Below are 19454 nucleotides of genomic sequence, written 5' to 3' on the forward strand. Positions count from 1 at the left end.
TCGGCCTATTCTGTCTCATTGGAAAAATGTAACGAAAGAGGCGTGAAAAAAGATATAGAGGCGAATGGTTGTGCTCAGCAAATTGACACAAAACAGGCGTTTTATTACTTGTCAATAACTGAACAAAATACGGATGCGGCAATTGATTTCTTAATATCGAACCTTGAGTTAGATTTCATGCAAGCGTTCTAAGAAGAAAATTCTGCCACTAATTGTTGCCTGTTTATTGGTGTAAATTGTATAGCATTGCAAACGCTTTATACATACTGTATCATAATTAGAGGTTGACCAAGATGGGATTTTCGAGGCCGATGCCGATAAAGAATTTTAAAAAATTAATTCAGCCAATTGTCGATGTCTAAAGCCGATTTTTTAAAACTTATATTTGAGGCCAATATGCTCAAGGGCTTAATGTGAATGTCACTAGTTTTTTAAACATGAAATGAAAGAGGTGATTATTAGGTAATTTCTCTGAGTGTTCCACTAGTTCAGGGGTCAGCAACCACGCAGCTCCGGAGCCGTATATGGTTCTTACAACACACTAATGAGGTTCAGTTTTATATTAAAATAAGTACAGTGGTACAGTGTATCACAAAAGTGAGTACACCCGTCGCATTTCTGCAGATATTTAAGTATATCTTTTCATGGGACAACACTAACAAAACGACACTTTGACACAATGAAACGTAGTCTGTGTGCTGCTTTTATAATAGAGTTCATTTATTTTCCTCTCAAAATAACTCAAAATATAGCCATTAATATCTAAACCCCTGGCAACAAATGTGAGTACACCGCTTTGAAAAAACGTATATCCTTAAATGTCCAAATTGAGTACTGCTTGTCATTTTCCCTCCAAAATGTCATGTGACTCGTTACAGGATTGTTGTCAGCATTGCGTCAGAGATTGAAGAGGTGGTGGTGGTGGGGGGGGGTGTCAGCCTGTTAGTGCTTAGACCATACGCCGCATTCTACATCAAATTGGTGTGCATGGCTGTCACACTGTCAAGGAAGCCTCTTCTGAAGACAGTACATAAGAAAGCCTGCAAACAATTTTCTGAAGACATGTCAACAAAGCACGTGGATTACTGGAACCATGCCCTATGGTCTGATGAGGCGGACGGGCTTTCTTGTAGGTCTCTAGCGACATAAACATGTCATCTGTTCAACCCTTTCAATTTGAACCCAAGAGGAACATTAATGAGCATGACAGCACTGTCGATATTTCACAAAACGAGCAGCAAAAGCAAAAAAATCAGGAAAGACGGGATGAAATGAGACAAGAGAAGCCCTAAATGTGCTGCACCAGCAAAACGTCCAACAAGAGGAGAATTTGACACCTAAAGTACTACAGTGCTCTTTCAGCTTGTTTTGTTTAGGTTTATACAGACAGAAGGTAGTAAACGTAGTAATGTCAAATAAGGGTAGTTTAAATATGCTACCTGACTAATGTGGTCAACAGAACAACAGTCTGCTTTAAAGCTACATATAACAAGAAAACACAATGCTTAAAAGGTTTGACAGGGAAACATGCAAAATGTATTTTGAGGCAATTAAAAGATAATAAAAGACTCAATGAAAACACAAATAGTAAGTACTCACGGTTTTTAACCGATGTGCGCATGTGTTGGATGTCTCGCCGTGTAAAAGGGATTGGAATAACTCGGTAGTGTTCGTCAAGTGACAGTGACAATTTACGTCATCACCCGAGCCTCTGTTGCGCGAATACAACGTAGCGCCCTCCGTAGGTCAAAACATGTACTAAATATAATACATTTTTAAATCAACGCCAATATTTTATGTGTTTCTAATAACGTATTTAAATAAAAGAATAATTCTGTCTTATTAGAGCCTATAAGGCTTTAAGTCCGAGGTTCCCTTTAAAGTAAGATTACTAGCACTGACACACACACACGGTCAAGCTGACGTAATCATTTCAAATGTCAATGTGTGCATGCGGCTCCCTGTGTTGTCTTTTGAGTTGAAAATGGGTCGAAATGGCTCTTAGAGTGTTAACGGTCGCCGACCCATGCACTAGTTGATGAATATGTAGCAGAAAAGCAGAAAAGTGAATGGTTATTTTTTAAGAATTGTGAAGCCAAAATGTTCTCCAATTCTGAAATGACCCATACAAACCTCACCAAGTCAGTACTTTGTGGATTCACCTTTTGCAGCAGTCATGACTGCTTAGTGGATTTAGAAATTTTTTTATGAGCTTGCTACTAGAACTGCTTCATGACCTTCATGTTTCATGGTCACATAAGAAACAGTACAGATTTTGCTGATGGCTGCCATTGACAATGATAAAGCCCAGTTCCTTTGAACGTCTGCAGCCTTTCCCGGTTGAAATGATTGGATGTCTATTGCTGTCAACGATACTGAAACATCATTCAAATAGATTGGAAGCAGTAGGTGTAAAATGAAAGACAATGCAAATACAGTGGGGCAAATAAGTATTTAGTCAACCGCCAATTGTACTAGTTCTCCTACTTGAAAAGATTAGAGATGCCTGTAATTGTCAACATGGGTAAACCTTAACCATGAGAGACAGAATGTGAAAAAAAAAAACAGAAAATCAGTTTGATTTTTAAAGAATTTGTTTCCAAATTAGAGTGGAAAATAAGTATTTGGTCACCTACAAACAAGTATGATTTCTGGCTGTCAAAGAGGTCTAACTTCTTCTCATGAGGTCTAACGAGGCTCCACTCGTTACCTGTATTAATGGAACCTGTTTTAACTCATTATCTGTTTAAAAGACACCTGTCCACAAACTCAGTCAGTCACACTCCAAACTCCACTATGGCCAAGACCAAAGAGCTGTCGAAGGACACCAGAGACAAAATTATAGACCTGCATCAGGCTGGGAAGACTGAATCTGCAATAGGTAAAACGCTTGGTGTAAAGAAATCAACTGTGGGAGCAATTATTAGAAAATGGAAGACATACAAGGCCACTGATAATCTCCCTCGATCTGGGGCTCCATGCAAGATCTCACCCCGTGGCGTCAAAATGATAACAAGAACGGTGAGCAACAATCCCAGAACCACACGGGGTGACCTAGTGAATGACCTACAGAAAGCTAGGACCACAGTAACAAAGGTAACTATCAGTAACACAATGCGCCGCCAGGGACTCAAATCCTGCACTGCCAGACGTGTCCCACTGCTGAAGCCTGTACACGTCCAGGCCCATCTGTGATTAGCTAGAGAGGATTTGGATGATCCAGAAGAGGACTGGGAGAATGTGTTATGGTCAGATGAAACCAAAATAGAACTTTTTTGTAGAAACACAGGTTCTCGTGTTTGAAAGAGAAAGAATACTGAATTGCAACCAAAGAACACCATACCCACTGTGAAGCATGGGGGTGGAAAAAATCATGCTTTGGGGCTTTTTTTCTGTAAAGGGACCAGGACGACCGATCTGTATAAAGGAAAGAATGAATGGGGCTATGAATCGAGAGATTTTGAGTGAAAATCTCCTTCCATCAGCAAAGGCATTGAAGATGAGACGCGGCTGGGTCTGTCAGAATGACAATGACCCCAAACACACTGCCAGGGCAACAAAGGCATGGCTTAGTAAGAAGCATTTCAAGGTCCTGGAGTGGCCTAGCCAGTCTGCAGATCTCAACCCCATAGAAAATCTGTGGAGGGAGTTGAAAGTCCGTGTTGCCCAACGACAGCCCCAAAACATCACTGCTCTAGAGGAGATCTGCATGGAAGAATGGGCCAAAATACCAGCAAAAGTTTGTGAAAAGCTTGTGAAGAGTTACAGAAAACGTTTGGCCTCCGTTATTGCCAACAAAGGGTACATAACAAAGTATTGAGATGAACTTTTGGTAGTGACCAAATACTTATTTTCCACCATGATTTGCAAATAAATTCTTTATTAATCAAACCATGTGTTTTTCTGGGGTTTTTTTTACCCATGTTGACAATTACAGGCCTCTCTAATATTTTCAAGTGGGAAAACTTGCACAATTAGTGGTTGACTAAATACTTATTTGCCCCACTGTAAATATGTACATGCCATTTTTCCAAATGGATTTCAAATGAAAAGATGAAATTCTCCACCTGAAATGATTCTAATAAATCCAGTTATGAGCATGCCCTACTTGGAATAAGTCAAATCCAGTTGTCATGACGCACCGCCTGGAATAAATCAAATGCCTCATGGTGAAACAGAGGGCCTTGTTTCTCAGTAATAACCTCCCCGAAGAGAGCGATTTGGAGCCAGTGAGGCGACGCTTCTGGAGACAGAGGTGGTCTACCTAGCGTTTAAGGGCCCCTGGGTACAAATAGAACTGCACTGCACTCCACTGCAGTCAAGATGGACTGTCAAGGTACTGGCAGGTGGAAGGGGGCTGCTTTTCGGTGGCGAAGACCGCCAGGACCTCATTACTGTCTTGTTTCATCAAGCACCAAATGGCTCCCACCGCTTCCATATCTTTTGCTTTATCTTTTTTCTTTTCACTATCTTATCATGAAACGGATTATCACCAGCCACATCTCAGTTGTTATCATATGTTTGTAACTGCTTCAAGCATGTGAATATTTATTAGTAACCTTATTTGACAGCATCATTAAGTGTAACAGATTGCAGTTGTATACACAAACAGTGCTTAATAGGGGTGTGACAAAATATCGAAATGGTGATATATCGTGATACTTTGTATCACAAAAGGTTATCGATATGCTCCTGCCAAAAAATCGAGATATCGCTTTAAAAAGGTGTCAATGTCAAAAAAGAAAATTAAAAGGAACTAACAAGTTGCTACCAAAATCTTCCACCATAATAGTGTGTCAGTTAACATTAAGGCTGCATTGACCGTGCACAACGCCGAAATCATTTAGACTGGGAACGTTCGTTCATTCAAAACCAGAGCATTCACAGTCATTCTGTCCGATTTTCAGGGTATTTACAGGTCATTTCCTGTTGAGTTTGAGTCACTGCCTATTCATTTGGGTGATTCCCAGGTCACTTCCTGTTCTGTAACCCAAAATAAACTGGAATTGACCCGTAAAATACCCCAAAATCAACAGGAAGTAACTGAAAATCAACAGGTAAATGACGTTAAATAGCCCAAAATTACCTCATTGCCTGGCATTGGCTGCTACTGATGGCCATAGACGTTCAAGTGGGAGGGATGGCAGCGAATGGTCATTTGCTGCCATCCCTCCAACTTCAAATGGATTGGACGTCGCAGTGTTTCCCACAGGATTTTAGGAGACTGTGGTGGGAGGGTCTCTGACCATAGGATTTTTTGAAACTGTGGTGGTGGGCTACATCGGAGTCGGACAGCCACACCATGTCATGCCACGGCGATTTTTTTTTTTTTTTTTCATTATTTTTTTCCTCCCAAGAAGAACCATAACAAAGATATATTTGAAATATTTCATTAGCTAGGCTAATGTTATAGCTCTCAGCTACGGTACATGTATGTAAAATGCGTTGCTGATTACAGCTACGTTACCCTATGTAATAATGTGACTTTTTTTCTCGTAGCAATAGTACAACTTACATCTCGTAGTGACTCAGGGTTGGCAACCCAAACTGTTGAAAGAGCCATATTTGACCCCACCCCCCCCCCCCCCCCCCCCCCCCCCCCCCCCCACAAAAAAAAAACAACTGATACAGTATGTCTGGAGCAACAAAAAATTAAAAGCCTTGTACAAGCCTTATAATTATCAATACTAGCTATATTAGCCTACTATAAAAATGACTAAGTTGGCTAGAAATACATAATTAGCCTTCATGATTAAATGTTTATTTTCCCTGCAGTGGATCCTATAGCGCACCACGTGACTACTCTGTTGTACGATGACACCACAAGTTTAACTTCATTACAATATTAATGAATTGAAAGAATGTTTGTATCATGTTTGTCCTCCTATAAATCCTATTAAAACAAAAAATATATTTCCCTCCCCCATCTTTTTCCATTAAAAAAAAAAAAAAAAAAAAAAGCTCCGAAGCAGCACTAAAGAGCCGCATGCGGCCCAAGAGCCGGGGGTTTCAGACCGCCGTCGTAGCCCTCCTTTTTCCTTTTTATTTGACCCTCATAAGTACTACATTACCACAACAATAACAGTCCTTCTGTCAACTGACCCATTTACAGGACTGGGGGAATTCTAATGGCCGTGTAAATAGTTTTTCTTGATTCGGTGAGAAGGTGAATAGTTTTTTCCCCGTTGTTCGTGAACTAAATTTCCACACAAACGCACATCGAGGCACCATTAACTTAGCAAGGAGAGGTCTGAGAGTCATTTTTCGAGTGTGCCAGAGCTCACGAAATTGGGGTGGGGGGCGCATTTATCCAACTCCTGTCTGAAGTTGGCGCGTCGGTGTTGTGCCGAAAAATAGCCACTCCACGCGAAATGTCCCCCCGACGGGAGCGCCCACACGTCACTCGTACAAACAGCCTTTTCTTACCAATCGATGGACACGGAAACGACGTTCTTGTACCGTGAATATGTATCATTTTACTCTGCTTGAACTAATAAATACTTTACTGTGACCAACGCTCTGAAAATAGAGCAAGGCTTTATTTTGGGCCCCGCCTCTCCGCGCAAGTTCAATCAAAGTTTGCTTTCCGTCCAAGACGGCCGTCCACCGCTTACTTTCGCCGAAAAGTCCGATCCAAACTATTGTAATGCCCCGGATATGGGGAAGAAGGAGAGAAGTCTGTATTTGCTTACCCACTTGATTGTGGTAACAATAATAAAGAGAAAAACAATAACAAAATAACAGCGGGCTGCTAAGACATGCGACCGCTATCTCTCGCTATCTCGCTCGTTCTCCCATTCTTCCTACTCGTTCCCCTTGCGTCTCTTAAATAAATAAATAAAATACTACTCTAAAATGCTGCTCTCGCTCGCGCGGGTAGTAGAGTGGAGTGGGCTACAGCTGTGTAATCGGCTGACTGACGCATCTGATTAGTTTTTTGTTTTTTTTTTCCCGGCGTTGGGGGGGGGGGGGGGGGGGGGGACGAGACTGTGGCGGGCCGCCACAGTCTCGTTCATTGGTGGGAAACACTGACGTCTACTAGTGATAAACTAATTCCAACTCACAGAAGCAGCTTGTTTTTCTGTTTATTAGTTCTTTGTAGAATATTCAGGAATGATTTCCTGACCAATGACTCGATAATCGTTGTATCGCATATCATCGTTATCGTGAGCTTTGTATCGCGTATCGTATCGTGAGGTACCAAGAGGTTCCCACTCCTAGTGCTTAATGCTTAAAGCAACACTATGTAAATTTTCAACCTTTATAAAATAGTTTATAATATTTGTGATGCGTCGCATGACAACTAGTTGAATGACGCCTCTTTTATATCTTGAGGGGGTTTATGTCACTTTCAGATGAACAAATTCACTAATTAACTTTAAGGAGGGTGGCAGGAACCCTGCCACACACAAAAAATTACAAATGTGCTGAATGCTTTACGGCATACATGACTTCCCCCTTTCTCCATCCATTATAAAAATGGAACTCAATGCTTACGCTTTTGCGCGAATTTTGCAAAGATGGCAGAGACAGAAAGTTTTATCTGAGGAGGTAAAAGAAAGGGCGGCTACCAAGATATAAAGAATAAACATTAGCCCGGCTTTCACTCACTGGCGTGACACCCGCCCCCCCGACCGAACTCGTCGGTTGGGTTTGGGGGGGTTAGTCACGCTAAACCACACGGTTCCTAAAGCCCTTTTTACACACATATCCAGGGAAAATCCCGTGTAAGGTGATGCGGGATGTACTCGCGTCATTGCTTTCGCGCATGTAGAGATGTCCGGAGAATGACGCGGGTTGGACACTTTCACAGACTTGTCCTGTGTTGCCCACTGGCGCTCTCTGTGCAGGGAGGGCTGCTGGCGCAATTTTATAACCCGGACATTACGTCATTTTTGGTCGGCATTGGCTGTCACAATGTTGGTTGAATCGTGTTTTGTTCCGGAGGGACCTTTCCCGACATCGTTACTGCAGCCAATTCAATTCTGTATTTAAGCCAAGGCGATCCAAGAGAAGGATGGAAGGAAGAATCCCGCTGGCTTGGGAACAAAGACTCCCACTGGCTTTGTTTTGTTGTCTTATCGACTCTCTGCCTACTGCTTAGGTTAGTATTTTATTGATCCCTGTCGACCTACTGTCACGGACCAATTGTGTTTTTCCCCCTTTTTAGCCAGCGATCGCGTGTATTTTGGTACTTAGTAAACCATTGAAGGCGTCCCTCCTTTGTTTTGTGCTTTGAAGTACAACATTGTGTCCGCAGTAGCGGACCCTAACATCTTGAACAAAGTAAACTACATATTTTCAAAGATGGACAATGGACTCGCTTCCTCGGTTCTACTCCATTGTTTGATTCCCCTTTTTCAGCCAGCGATGGCGTGTATTTTTGTATTTAATAAACTATTGAATGCATCCCTCCGTTGTTTTCTGCTTGAAATACAACCTTGTTTCTGCATTAGCGGACCCTAACATCGAGAAAAAAATAAACCACACGTTTCCAAAGATGGACAATGGACTCGCTTCCTCGGTTCAACTCCATTGTGTAATCCCCCCTTTTCAGCCCGCAATCGCGTGTATTTGTGTTTGCGGGGCAGCAGTGGAGAGAGGCTCGCTCTTTCCCCTTGCCTCGGGCCCCGCCGAGTAGGAAGGCGGCCGCAGTGCGCACGGAAGCCTCGGGCGCGGGCCCGGGTGGAGCTGCCGTGGGTGCAGGTCTTGGTGGTAGTAGCAAATATGTATTTAATAAAACCCTTGAACGCATCCCTATGTTGTTTTTTGCTTTAAAGACCAACCTAAAGACCAACCTAGTTTCCTCAGTAGCGAATTAGAGTAGTAGAGGAAATGACGTGAACAGCCATCGTGCTATGACCCAGGAATTTAACGCCTGCTTTCACGCACACTGCCTTCCGGCAAAGTCCCGGACACTGTACTAAGACGCAACCCGTGAAATGTCCGCGTAATCTTCGTGTCAGTTGACCCGGGAAATTGTTATCACATACAACTGCTGCACAGTTAAATCCCACGATATTCCCGTGTTCCGGAGTGTGTGAAAGGGGCTCGACAGTCCTACGCTATTGTTTAGCCACAACTGGATTCATTACCTTATTAATTTTCATCATTCACTTTGCAACTAGCAATGGAAACGTTGTTTAACCCATCTGCAGCGACCGTCATGATTTTACGACACTATGCGTGTGTGCACTGGTCCTCATGGGAAACGCAGCGCTGATCCTCATGGCAAACGCAGTCTTACTTAAGGCAAAACACTACCGTTTATGTCCACCGGCGTCGCTAAAATCGACTAAAACTGAAAAGTTACCAAGTGTTGCTTAAAAGTGAAAAAGTGCGAAGTAGTGTTACCTCCTGCCTTCATTTTTAACATACAATTTTTGTGTATACAGTGGTATGAAAAAGTATCTGAAACTTTTGTGATTTCTTACATTTCTGGATAAAATCACCATCAAATGTGATCTGATCTTTGTCAAAACCACACAGATGAAAAAAACACTGTCTGCTTTAACTAAAACCACGCAAACATTTATACGTTTTCATATTTTAATGAGGATAGTATCCAAACAATGACAGAAGGGGGGAAATAAGTAAGTGAATCATCACATTTAATATTTTGTGGCCCACCCTTTGGCAGCAATAACTTCAACCAGATGCTTCCTGTAGCTGCATATCAGTCTGGCAGATCGATCAGGACTAATCTTGGCCCATTCTTCTCGACAAAACTACTGTAGTTCAGTCAGATTCCTGGGATGTCTTGCATGAATCGCTGTCTTTAGGTCATGTCACAGCATCTCAATGGGGTTCAAGTCTGGACTTTGACTTGGCCACTCCAGAACGTGTATTTTGTTCTCCTGAAACCATTCAATAGCACAATGGAAACAACATTTCTAATCCGATACCGTCCATAATTACAAAATTTCCACCTTGAGTGAGCATTTTAGAGAATCCAGGTTTTTCTTTGTTTTGCTACTGACGGTTTCGTGTTTTCGTTTCCATGCAATTTACAAGATCCGTCGACCTATATCCAAAGAGCGTGGGCGTAAAAACAGTCCTTTCCTGGCGTCCTTTGTGAAGGCCGTGAGTTTGAAGGCACCGCAAAGCACGCGGTGACAAGCGGCACACACCCAGGAGGCGCCGTCGCTCCCCATTTGTCAACAAAGTGTTTTAAACCTCAAACGCGTTTGGAAGCCTTCTACCAAAGTTGCCCCAGGTGTGTGCGTCTCTGTCTGCTTTACATTCGTCTGAAGAAGTCGCAATCTTTGCAAGGGGAAAAGAATAATAGGCTTCGGAAAAACAGAGAATTCAATGGACTTCTCATATGTTTTTGTAAACATATCAACCAAAGTTTTTGTGAATACATCAACTTCTTAGTTGTGTTTATTGTAAATATCGATTTAATCGTCAGCGAACTGAGTATACATATTTTACAAACTTTCATTTTATTTCCTTAACTTTGCAGGTAATTTAGAGTTATCAAAAAATCTATAGCATTTTTGTGAAAATCAAACAGACAGTGAAAAAAAATAATGTTTGTAGTCTAATCATTTATTTATATTTATGTAAACAAAGAATGTTTTATTCAATGACCCTGGCATGTGTGTTTTCATTAAAATCTAACTATTTGTTCATATATGCCGTGATGAGTTGACAGCTAATCAATTATCAAATCTCAAACAGTCAAATCAATTTTGATCGTCAATTCAGCTTCTGGAGACCTTGTTGTTCTAATGTCTCTAATGGCGTATCGCAAGCAACACGTCACTTTTGCTCATTAATATTCATGACGTTAGCAATTGTGGTCAACCTCCCGTTTGTCCCCAATAGTAAATAATTGGAAATAGTGTACGAACGAGATGTTTACTGAGCTAAACCTACACATTCTGTCCAAAAATGATGTCCCTGGTGCCAAATTCACTGGTAAAGGTGTGAAAGAACATACAAATGCTCAGTTAAAGAGATGTCTTGAGTGTCGAGGGCTGAAAAAGACAAGCCGAACTGATCCAGAGTTAACTATTTATCACCACCTTTTTCTTGTGTGCATTGCCTTACACCACTGACAATGACATTCTCCTGTTTCAACAATCTATCCTTTACCACTATATGCCCTGTCTTTCTTATATATTATATCCTCTGGTTGTCTCTAACCGTTCTTGGGGGCAATTTACATTGCTATTTTTGTGTAGCGATCGCAAATGCTACTCAGTGAAAGCCAACAAACACTTTTTTTTTTTTTTCATTAATAACATATATTAATCCTATAATTTCTTTACACTTCCCCCTTATTAAAGCTGTGTTTTACAACAGAAAAGATAACAGTGGCAGTCAGATACCATTTAAAAAAAAATTTCAGGTCATTTATTTCAGACAGAAGCAGCACGGCAAAACGCCACGCTAAAAAATAAGTAAAAATATCAAAATTGCTTACTTCTTCGTCCTCTGAAAGACCATGGCCCCCAACAAAATGTTTACTGCATATGAAATTTGAATGGTTTCACCTTGCTGGCATTGAACTGGTCTTTTGGACGTCCACGCAAGTTCCATTTTTCACATTTTTTTCCTCCGAGTTTTTGGTTTCAGGAAAGGTATGTAGAACACATCCTTCATATGTCGTAATGTTCAAAGTCGTTTTCTACAAGTTCCATAGCAGCAGTGTTTGATCGGCATGTTCCTTTTTGAAAGATTACAGGAGAAAACAAACAGAAATAAAATGGTTTGTATGCTTGTCTATAATGTCTCACTTCCGCGTTATGATGGCGACGTCGCGGTCCAAAAATAGCATTTGGTCAGTACGCTATTGCAAATATTTTCATCATTCATATGCTGTATCAAAAAATTCAGGACGCTAAGGGGCACAAAGGTTCTATGGTTTTTTGCCAAAAAAGGTTCAACCAAAATTTGCCAAAAAACATACACATGCATTTTTATCGGCTAGAATTTCCCATCGATTTTCAATGGCCCTATTTGCGATTCATTTCAATAGCACAAAAACTTTCGTTTGCTCGTATTATCCAATGAATTTCCAACCAAAGTTACCTGATATCAACAGGAAGTGATTCCAAAATGCCCCCAAATCATAAGAAAGTGACCCAAATGAACAGGAAGTGACCCTGAAATGCCCCAAAATCAACAGGAAGTGACCCGATATCTAAAGGAAGTGACCCATGGAATTCCTCAAAATCAACAGGTAGTGACCCTGAAATGCCTCCAAATCAAAAGGAAGTGACCCAATATGAGCAGGTAGTGACCCTGATATGCCCCAAAATCAATAGGTAGTGATCCGATATATACAGCAAGTGTCCATGGAATCCCTCAAAATAAAAAAAATGACCCAATGTGTACAGGACGTGACCCTGAAATGTCCCCAAATCAACAGAAAGTGACGCTGAAATGCCTCAAAATCAACAGGAAGTAAACCTGAAATGCCCCCAAATCAACAGGAAGTGACCCCGGGCGGGTGTGGTGACACGTCGCCTCGTTCCATCCCTGAAGGCAGGTTGACGGGGGTACCGATGGCCTGGGGGACCATCCTGGATCTCGGGTGGGATGATGGCGGGCCCCTTGCTGGTCTGTAGGAGGAGAGTTGGGCTGAGCTGGCCCGTGGCCCTGGGGCGGCTCCCACCGGCATTTGCACTCGTCTGCAGGACTATCACATGTCTGACGGGACTCACGCATGACTAGGTGTAATCAGACACACTCAAGAAATACAACTGGCAAACAATAGCACCAACATATTCATAGTTAGAGTAGGCGTTCTACGTATTTCTTGTTGTTATTTGTACTTCCTCTATATCTCTCTCCTTCTTTTCTTCTGTCCCTCCCTGTTCCCTACTTTTTTACTAATAAACGAGGCATGTTGAATGATCACAATTGGAGTATGTCATACTTCCAGGTGATACATTAAAACTGTTGAGACCAATCGGACACTCAGATTTCCATTCTCCGTGTCAAGCAACTGAACAGAAAAAACAGGAAGTGACCCCCAAAATCCCCACATATCTACAGGAAGAGACCCAATATAAACAAGGAGTGAACCCAATAAGCCCAAAATCAAGAGGAAGTGAACCGATATCCCAGCCATCACAGCAAAGCTACCATCGCAATTTCCCCAGAAATTGGATTTTCTAGGGTTTTTTTATTTTTTTATTTTATTAGTGGGATTGGCTCCAGTACCCTCGTGACCCTCGTGAGGATAAGCTGCTCAGAATGAATGAATAAATTTTATTTTGGGGGGATTGTAAATACTCTCTGACTTCCTCCTGGATATCTCATGAAGGACTACTAAAATGAAACATTGTCTAATTAAATAACTTACTTTTGAGGGCCACACAAAATATTTTGGCGTGTTGTATCTGGCTCTCGGGGCTTCAGTTTGACACCTATGATTTGCAGGCTTTAGGTTTTTGCAAAAAGTGAAGTTATAAAAAAACTGACGTTTTCATAAACATCAAAGAAATACGGCATGCCTTCAATAAAAATAGTGTAGACTTTGTCAAACGTCAAAGACAATTTAGTCTTCAATAAATCTATTTTTGTCAAATCAAAGACTCTAGAGCCTTTGATATAACGTAAGTTTTACCGGCTATTTCGTCTTCAGCGAAGATAACAGACATCAAAGACAATGTAGTCTTCTCCAAAGTTGTATGCTGTCGCTGCAATATTTCAAGTCCTATTCCTTTCTCTGCCTTGGCCCAGCCTCTCAAGATGCACTGCGGGACGTGCGCCCTAGTGACCAGCTCGGGCCACCTCATCGGGGGCGGCCGGGGCCAAGAGATCGACCGGGCCGAATGCGTTATCCGCATGAACGACGCACCCGCCGCAGGGGACTACGCTTCAGACGTGGGCCGCCGCACGTCCCTGCGCGTCATTGCTCACTCCAGCATGCAGCGCGTACTAAGGAGTCGCAACCAGCTGCTCAACGCCAGCCAGGACGCCGTTTTCATCTTCTGGGGGCCGAGCAGCTACATGCGGCGCGACGGCAAGGGCTTGGTGTACAACAACCTGCGGCTCATGAGCCAAGTGCTGCCGGCGCTCAAAGTTTACATCATTTCCTGGCAGAAGATGCTGCAGTTTGACGAGCTCTTCAAGAAGGAAACCGGCAAGGACAGGTAATTGAATTTGAAAGCCTACCGTGAACTATCGTTTTATAGTAAATATTTAGGAATCGGGATTAACACTTTAAGTACCCCTAAATGTACCTTAAATTTCAAAATAACTCCCCAAAAAAACATGTATTATACATCATTGTACTGTCCTCGCCAAGACGTTTGGGCTATTGTACATAAATCCTAGCTAGACCGCGAGCTAAACTGGAATCTTTCACCCCACTCCCTCACTCGGCTGCGGGACTTCTTCGTGGGACCAAATGCACTCTTCGTCGTGTATGCGTGTGCGCCCTTTTTCGTGTGCGCGCATACATTCTTCTTCGTGTGTACATGCGCTCTTACTCGCGCGCAGAAGTACTACCTGCTGTAAGCTTCCTGCGCCAAAATAAAAGCATGAATCACAAACCAAAAGTCAGTATTATAATCAAATATACATTTTGCCAAAGGGCAGAACAGTCATATTAGCAAAATACAGTGGTACCTCTACATACAAAGCTAATTCGTTCCAGGACCTTGTTTGTAAGTCGAAATGCTCGTACGTCCATCCATCCATCATCTTCCGCTTGCTCCGGGGTCGGGTCGCGGGGGCAGCAGCTCTAACTGGGAAGCCCAGACTTCCCTCTCCCCAGCCACTTCAACCAGCTCATCCGGCGGGATCCCAAGGCGTTTCCAGGCCAGCCGAGAGACATAGTCTCGCCAGCATGTCCTGAGTCGTCCCCGGTGGACATGCCCGGAATACCTCTCCGGAGAGGTGTCCAGGAGCCATCCGAACCAGATGCCCGAGCCACCTCAGCTGGCTCCTCTCAAAGCGGAGGAGTAGCGGCTCGACGCAGAGTCCCTCCCGGATGACCGAACTTCACACCCTATCACTAAGGCAGAGCTTGGACACCCTGCAGAGGAAACTCATTTCGGCAGCTTATATCCGGGATCATGTTCTTTCCCACAGCTCGTGACCATAGTTGAGGGTATGAACGTAGATCGACTGGTAAATTGAGACCTTTGCCTTTCGGCTCAGCTCCATCTTAACCACTACAGACCGGTGCAGAGTCCGCATTACTGCAGAAGCTGCACCGATCCGCCTGTCAATCTCCCGCTCTCTCCTACCCTTACCAGTGAACAAGACCCCAAGATACTTGAACTCGTCCACTTGGGGCAGGATCTCATCCCCGACCCGTAGAGGGCAATCCACCCCTTTTCCGACTGAGGACCATGGTCTCGAATTTGGAGGTGCTGATTTTCATCCCAACCACTTCACACTCGGCTGTGAACTGCTTCAGTGAGAATTGGAGGTCACAGCTTGATGAAGCCAACAGCACGGCATCATCTGCAAAAAGCAGAGATGCAATGCTGAGGTCACCATACCGGACCCCCTCAATGCTTCGGCTGTGCCGAGAAATTCTGTCCATAAAAATTATGAACAGAATCGGTGACAAAGGACAGCCTTAGCGGAATCCAACCCTCATTGGGAACAAATTTGACTTACTGCCGGCAATGCGGACCAAACTCCGACAGCGGTCGCACAGGGCTGGTCGTGTCGAGCAGGATTTTCCCATAAGAATTCATTATAATTCCATTAATTCGTTCCACAGCCCAAAAACCTCCACTAAATCCTAAATAAATACTGCTGGTACTATTGCAAATAGCAAATACACAGAGCAAAATAAATACATTCTGAATAAAATTAGGAATAAATATCCATCCATCATCTTCCGCTTGCTCCCGGGTCGGGTCTCGGGGGCAGCAGCTTTAACAGGGAAGCCCAGACTTCCCTCTCCCCAGCCACTTCAACCAGCTCCTCCGATGGGATCCCAAGGCGTTCCCAGGCCAGCCAAGAGACATAGTCTCTCCAGCGAGTCCTGGGTTGTCCTCGGGGCCTCCCGCCGGTGGGACATTCCCGGAATTGAAAAGAGTGACATTTGTCCGATTAATCATTTAATTAATCATCCGATTAATCGATTATAAAAATAGTCGTTAAGACCTTTTTCATTCTAGCGTCAGCTTAGTGTGAAAAGCTGTCCGCGGCAAGCGCAAAACGGGAGGAGCCAAGCGGCAAGCATATTTACAATAGTCCTAAGCACCAATGCGTTTATTTTTCATTGTTGCACTAGAAAACAGCGACTTTTTTTATTTCAAGGAGCAGGGGGCATTATAATAGCCGTGTAAAGAGTTTTACTAGTTTCGGTGAGAAGGTGAGTAGTTTTTTTTTTGTTGTTGTCCGTGAACTACATTTTCACACAAACACATCCATACCATTTAGCATTGCAAGGAGAGGTATGAGAGTGATTTTTTGAGTGTCCCAGAGCTCGAGAAACTTTAATAAAAAGAGCATTTATCAAGGTTTCGTCAGCCGTGATTTGCGTACATCCGTATGCTGAAACAGCCTGATAGCACAGATACAAGTACGCCTGCCCAACTGCTATTGCGTTGTTGACGCTCTGAAAATAGAGCAAGGCTCTATTTTGGGCCCCAGCTCTCGGCGCGAATTCATTCCAGGGTACCCGCGGGTTATTAAAAGTATTAAACAAGCATTGAATTTAGTTTTCCATTATTAAAGGTATTAAAAGTATTAAATTAGCTGCCGTAAGTCTGGAATTTTTTCACCGTGGTTTTAATTTTGAAAAACATCTCAGTGCAACCTAAATTATATCCGTGACAAAGTTTTTTTTTTTTTTTTTTTTTTAATCCATAATGAAGATGACGCGTAGAATTTTTACGATGCACTGCACTACAAATCATAATGCACCTCATGCGTGCGCGCTGTTAGCATCATTAGCATCAATATCACAACAGCAGGCAATCGCACAGTACTGTGTGCTAACGTAAGGAACTGATCAGATGCCTTAGTTGTTATGTTCGACGAAAGCCTCAACAAGACAACCAAGTCCAAACAGTTGGACCAGCATGTGAGGTATTGGATCGGCGACCAAGTCGCATCCAGATACTTTGGGTCGCAGTTTATGGGTCATGCGAAGGCAGTGGACCTGCTTAACATTTCAAAGTAAGTTGCCAGTAAGTTGAATAAGAGTATGGATTTTCTCTATCTGATTAAAAGAAATGTCTTCAATAACTAACAAAGGATTAACATATGTTTTGTATGCTTGTAATGTGATTAGAAAAAAAACAATTACCAAGGGAAATGGTCATGTGTAGCTTTTTTATTTTGTGGTAATTAATGGTAAACTACTGCCATTTAGTGGCTGTTTTTTTAAACTTTCACTGCCAATTGCAAGATTTTCCCAAGCACTTTACTGTTAAGGTGACCAACTTGACAATCACCAACCTACCACCTTGACTAGGTCCTCTTAAAAGGGAAACCTGTTGTATTGCAAATGTAATTTCTGAAGTTGCTTTACAAAAATAGTGTAAAATCCATTTTATCCTGGGAAAAAAAATCTGAAAGACCTTAAATTTAAATGTGTTTTAATTGTATCTTCAGTAAATGTGCATTCTTTTGTCAAACACACTTAGTAATTTAGGTTAAATTTGATGTTGAGTGCTTTATTTTTTTAATATGATTCAATATTATCTAAATAATGGGTGCGAGAAAAGTATTTCATATTTTTAGTATTTTCTGTTGAAATGGCATTAAAAAAGGTCTTAAAAGTCTTGAATTTAGATTTATCAATCCTGGGGGGACCCTGTCATTCAAACTTGCCGTTCCGCCCAAGACGGCCGTCCACCGCTCACTGTCGCTGAGAAGTCCGCTACCACATACACAATGAATGGGTTGCCGTTGAAAATATTTCGTCAACAAACAATTTTTTTCATGCTGATGACGTCACAATGACGCGCTGAATACGTATTTTGGGAGACTAGAACATAATGAGATGGATGCCAGTTGTCGTCTGATGAGACAAGAACGAGATGAAAATTCGCCATAGTTTCTTTCATAAATTCACAATGTGTGATATATTCGTATGTGTAGTTAGCACGCATTTTATTTTTGTTTGGTCGTGTCACTTGTGACGTGATGCGCTTCTCCCACGGCCCCCCCGCACCACACACACATGCTTATTTACAGGCCAGTGAGCAGTGTTGTTAATAACGGCGTTACAATATGACGGCGTTAATAATGGCGTTATTTTTTTCAGTAGTAAGTAATCTAATTAATTACTTTTCTCAGCTTAGCAACGCCCTTACCGTTACTGAGGCGGGAAAGGCGTGTGTTACTATGCGTTACTAAGTTGGTTGAATAAAAAAAGTCAGAGAGACGGACTCACGGAGACGAAAGAGCAGAGCAGGAGTGGGGAAGACGCCATTGCAAACGCGATGCTAGGTGGCTCCAATAATACCTGACTGTAGCCTACAAACTACACCCACATGATACGGTAGATATCACATATTATAGAACTAGATGCAAATTATAGACACGGCTGCATTAGCAACATGTTTTAAGGACTACATGCGTTTGTAAACAGCCGCCATCTTAAAGCAGTAGACCTCTCAAAGGCTCTCTTGTAGAGATCCTTCCTAGCGAACCTACTTTTTTTTTTTATAAATCTAAAATGGTCCTAAATCAGCAAAATCTTGACATAAATCTATCTTTAAATGATGAAACAGTTTTAAAACTTACACATGTTGATTGTTGAAAGTCGACAGAAGGGAACTAATGCAATAACGGGAGCAATTATAACAACTTTAACGGTTGATTCACAACTTTAAATGACTTCCACACATAGCAAAGGTTACTTTCTAGTTATCGCTTGTGTCTAGTTAAGTGGAGGGTAAAGAATTGGGCTAGGGCCAATTGACCCCAAAAACTTTTAAACTTCACATTGTGTGACCTTTTTTTTTTTTTTTTTTTTTTTTGAGAAAAAAAAAAAACATGAAAATTATCACTAGTTACTTTGCCAAGTAATAATTACTCTTAAATTCAGGTAACTGAGTTGCTTTAGGTTTTAAAGGTCTGTGCTTAACATAGCGTTCACGTTAGCATTAGCATTTAGCACAGTGACTCAGTGAGTGTCTTCTTAAACTCTCGGAAAACATTTTACACACAGTTCGTTGGGTCCAGGGGAGTTTAATTAATTGCCAATAATGTCCTGTTTTCCCTGCTGAGCATTGAATGAGATAGTACCTTTTCTCATAGGCACCATCTAGCTGTTTGCATTATTCTAACACACTTAACATAATCAATCAGGGAATAGTATCTTTTCTCGTATTTATCGATCGAGTTTTTGTATTACTCTGACACACCCAATATAAAATAAATAACACTTAAACCATAGTTTAAGGAAAACAAGCAGAACATAGGGCATAAGAGATACATAATGCCTTCTTATCACGGAAGCCCAAAATGTGCATCATGCAACTGACTGAGCAAGATTGACACCTACAAGCCAACGT

At 42.1% G+C, this 19454-nt stretch overlaps 1 protein-coding gene across 1 annotated transcript in view; it reads left to right on the forward strand.

Annotated features, from left to right (window-relative positions):
- The window catches only part of st6galnac5a (ST6 (alpha-N-acetyl-neuraminyl-2,3-beta-galactosyl-1,3)-N-acetylgalactosaminide alpha-2,6-sialyltransferase 5a), a 239921-nt gene that overhangs the window by 199018 nt on the left and 21449 nt on the right, over positions 1 to 19454 (forward strand). The window contains exon 3 of the mRNA XM_057856866.1: positions 13699 to 14111. Within this exon, the coding sequence (XP_057712849.1) occupies positions 13699 to 14111 (413 nt within the window). The remainder of the gene's footprint in view (positions 1 to 13698; positions 14112 to 19454) is intronic.

The sequence above is a fragment of the Corythoichthys intestinalis genome, chromosome 14 (genome assembly GCF_030265065.1).
Source record: "Corythoichthys intestinalis isolate RoL2023-P3 chromosome 14, ASM3026506v1, whole genome shotgun sequence".
NCBI lineage: Eukaryota > Metazoa > Chordata > Actinopteri > Syngnathiformes > Syngnathidae > Corythoichthys > Corythoichthys intestinalis.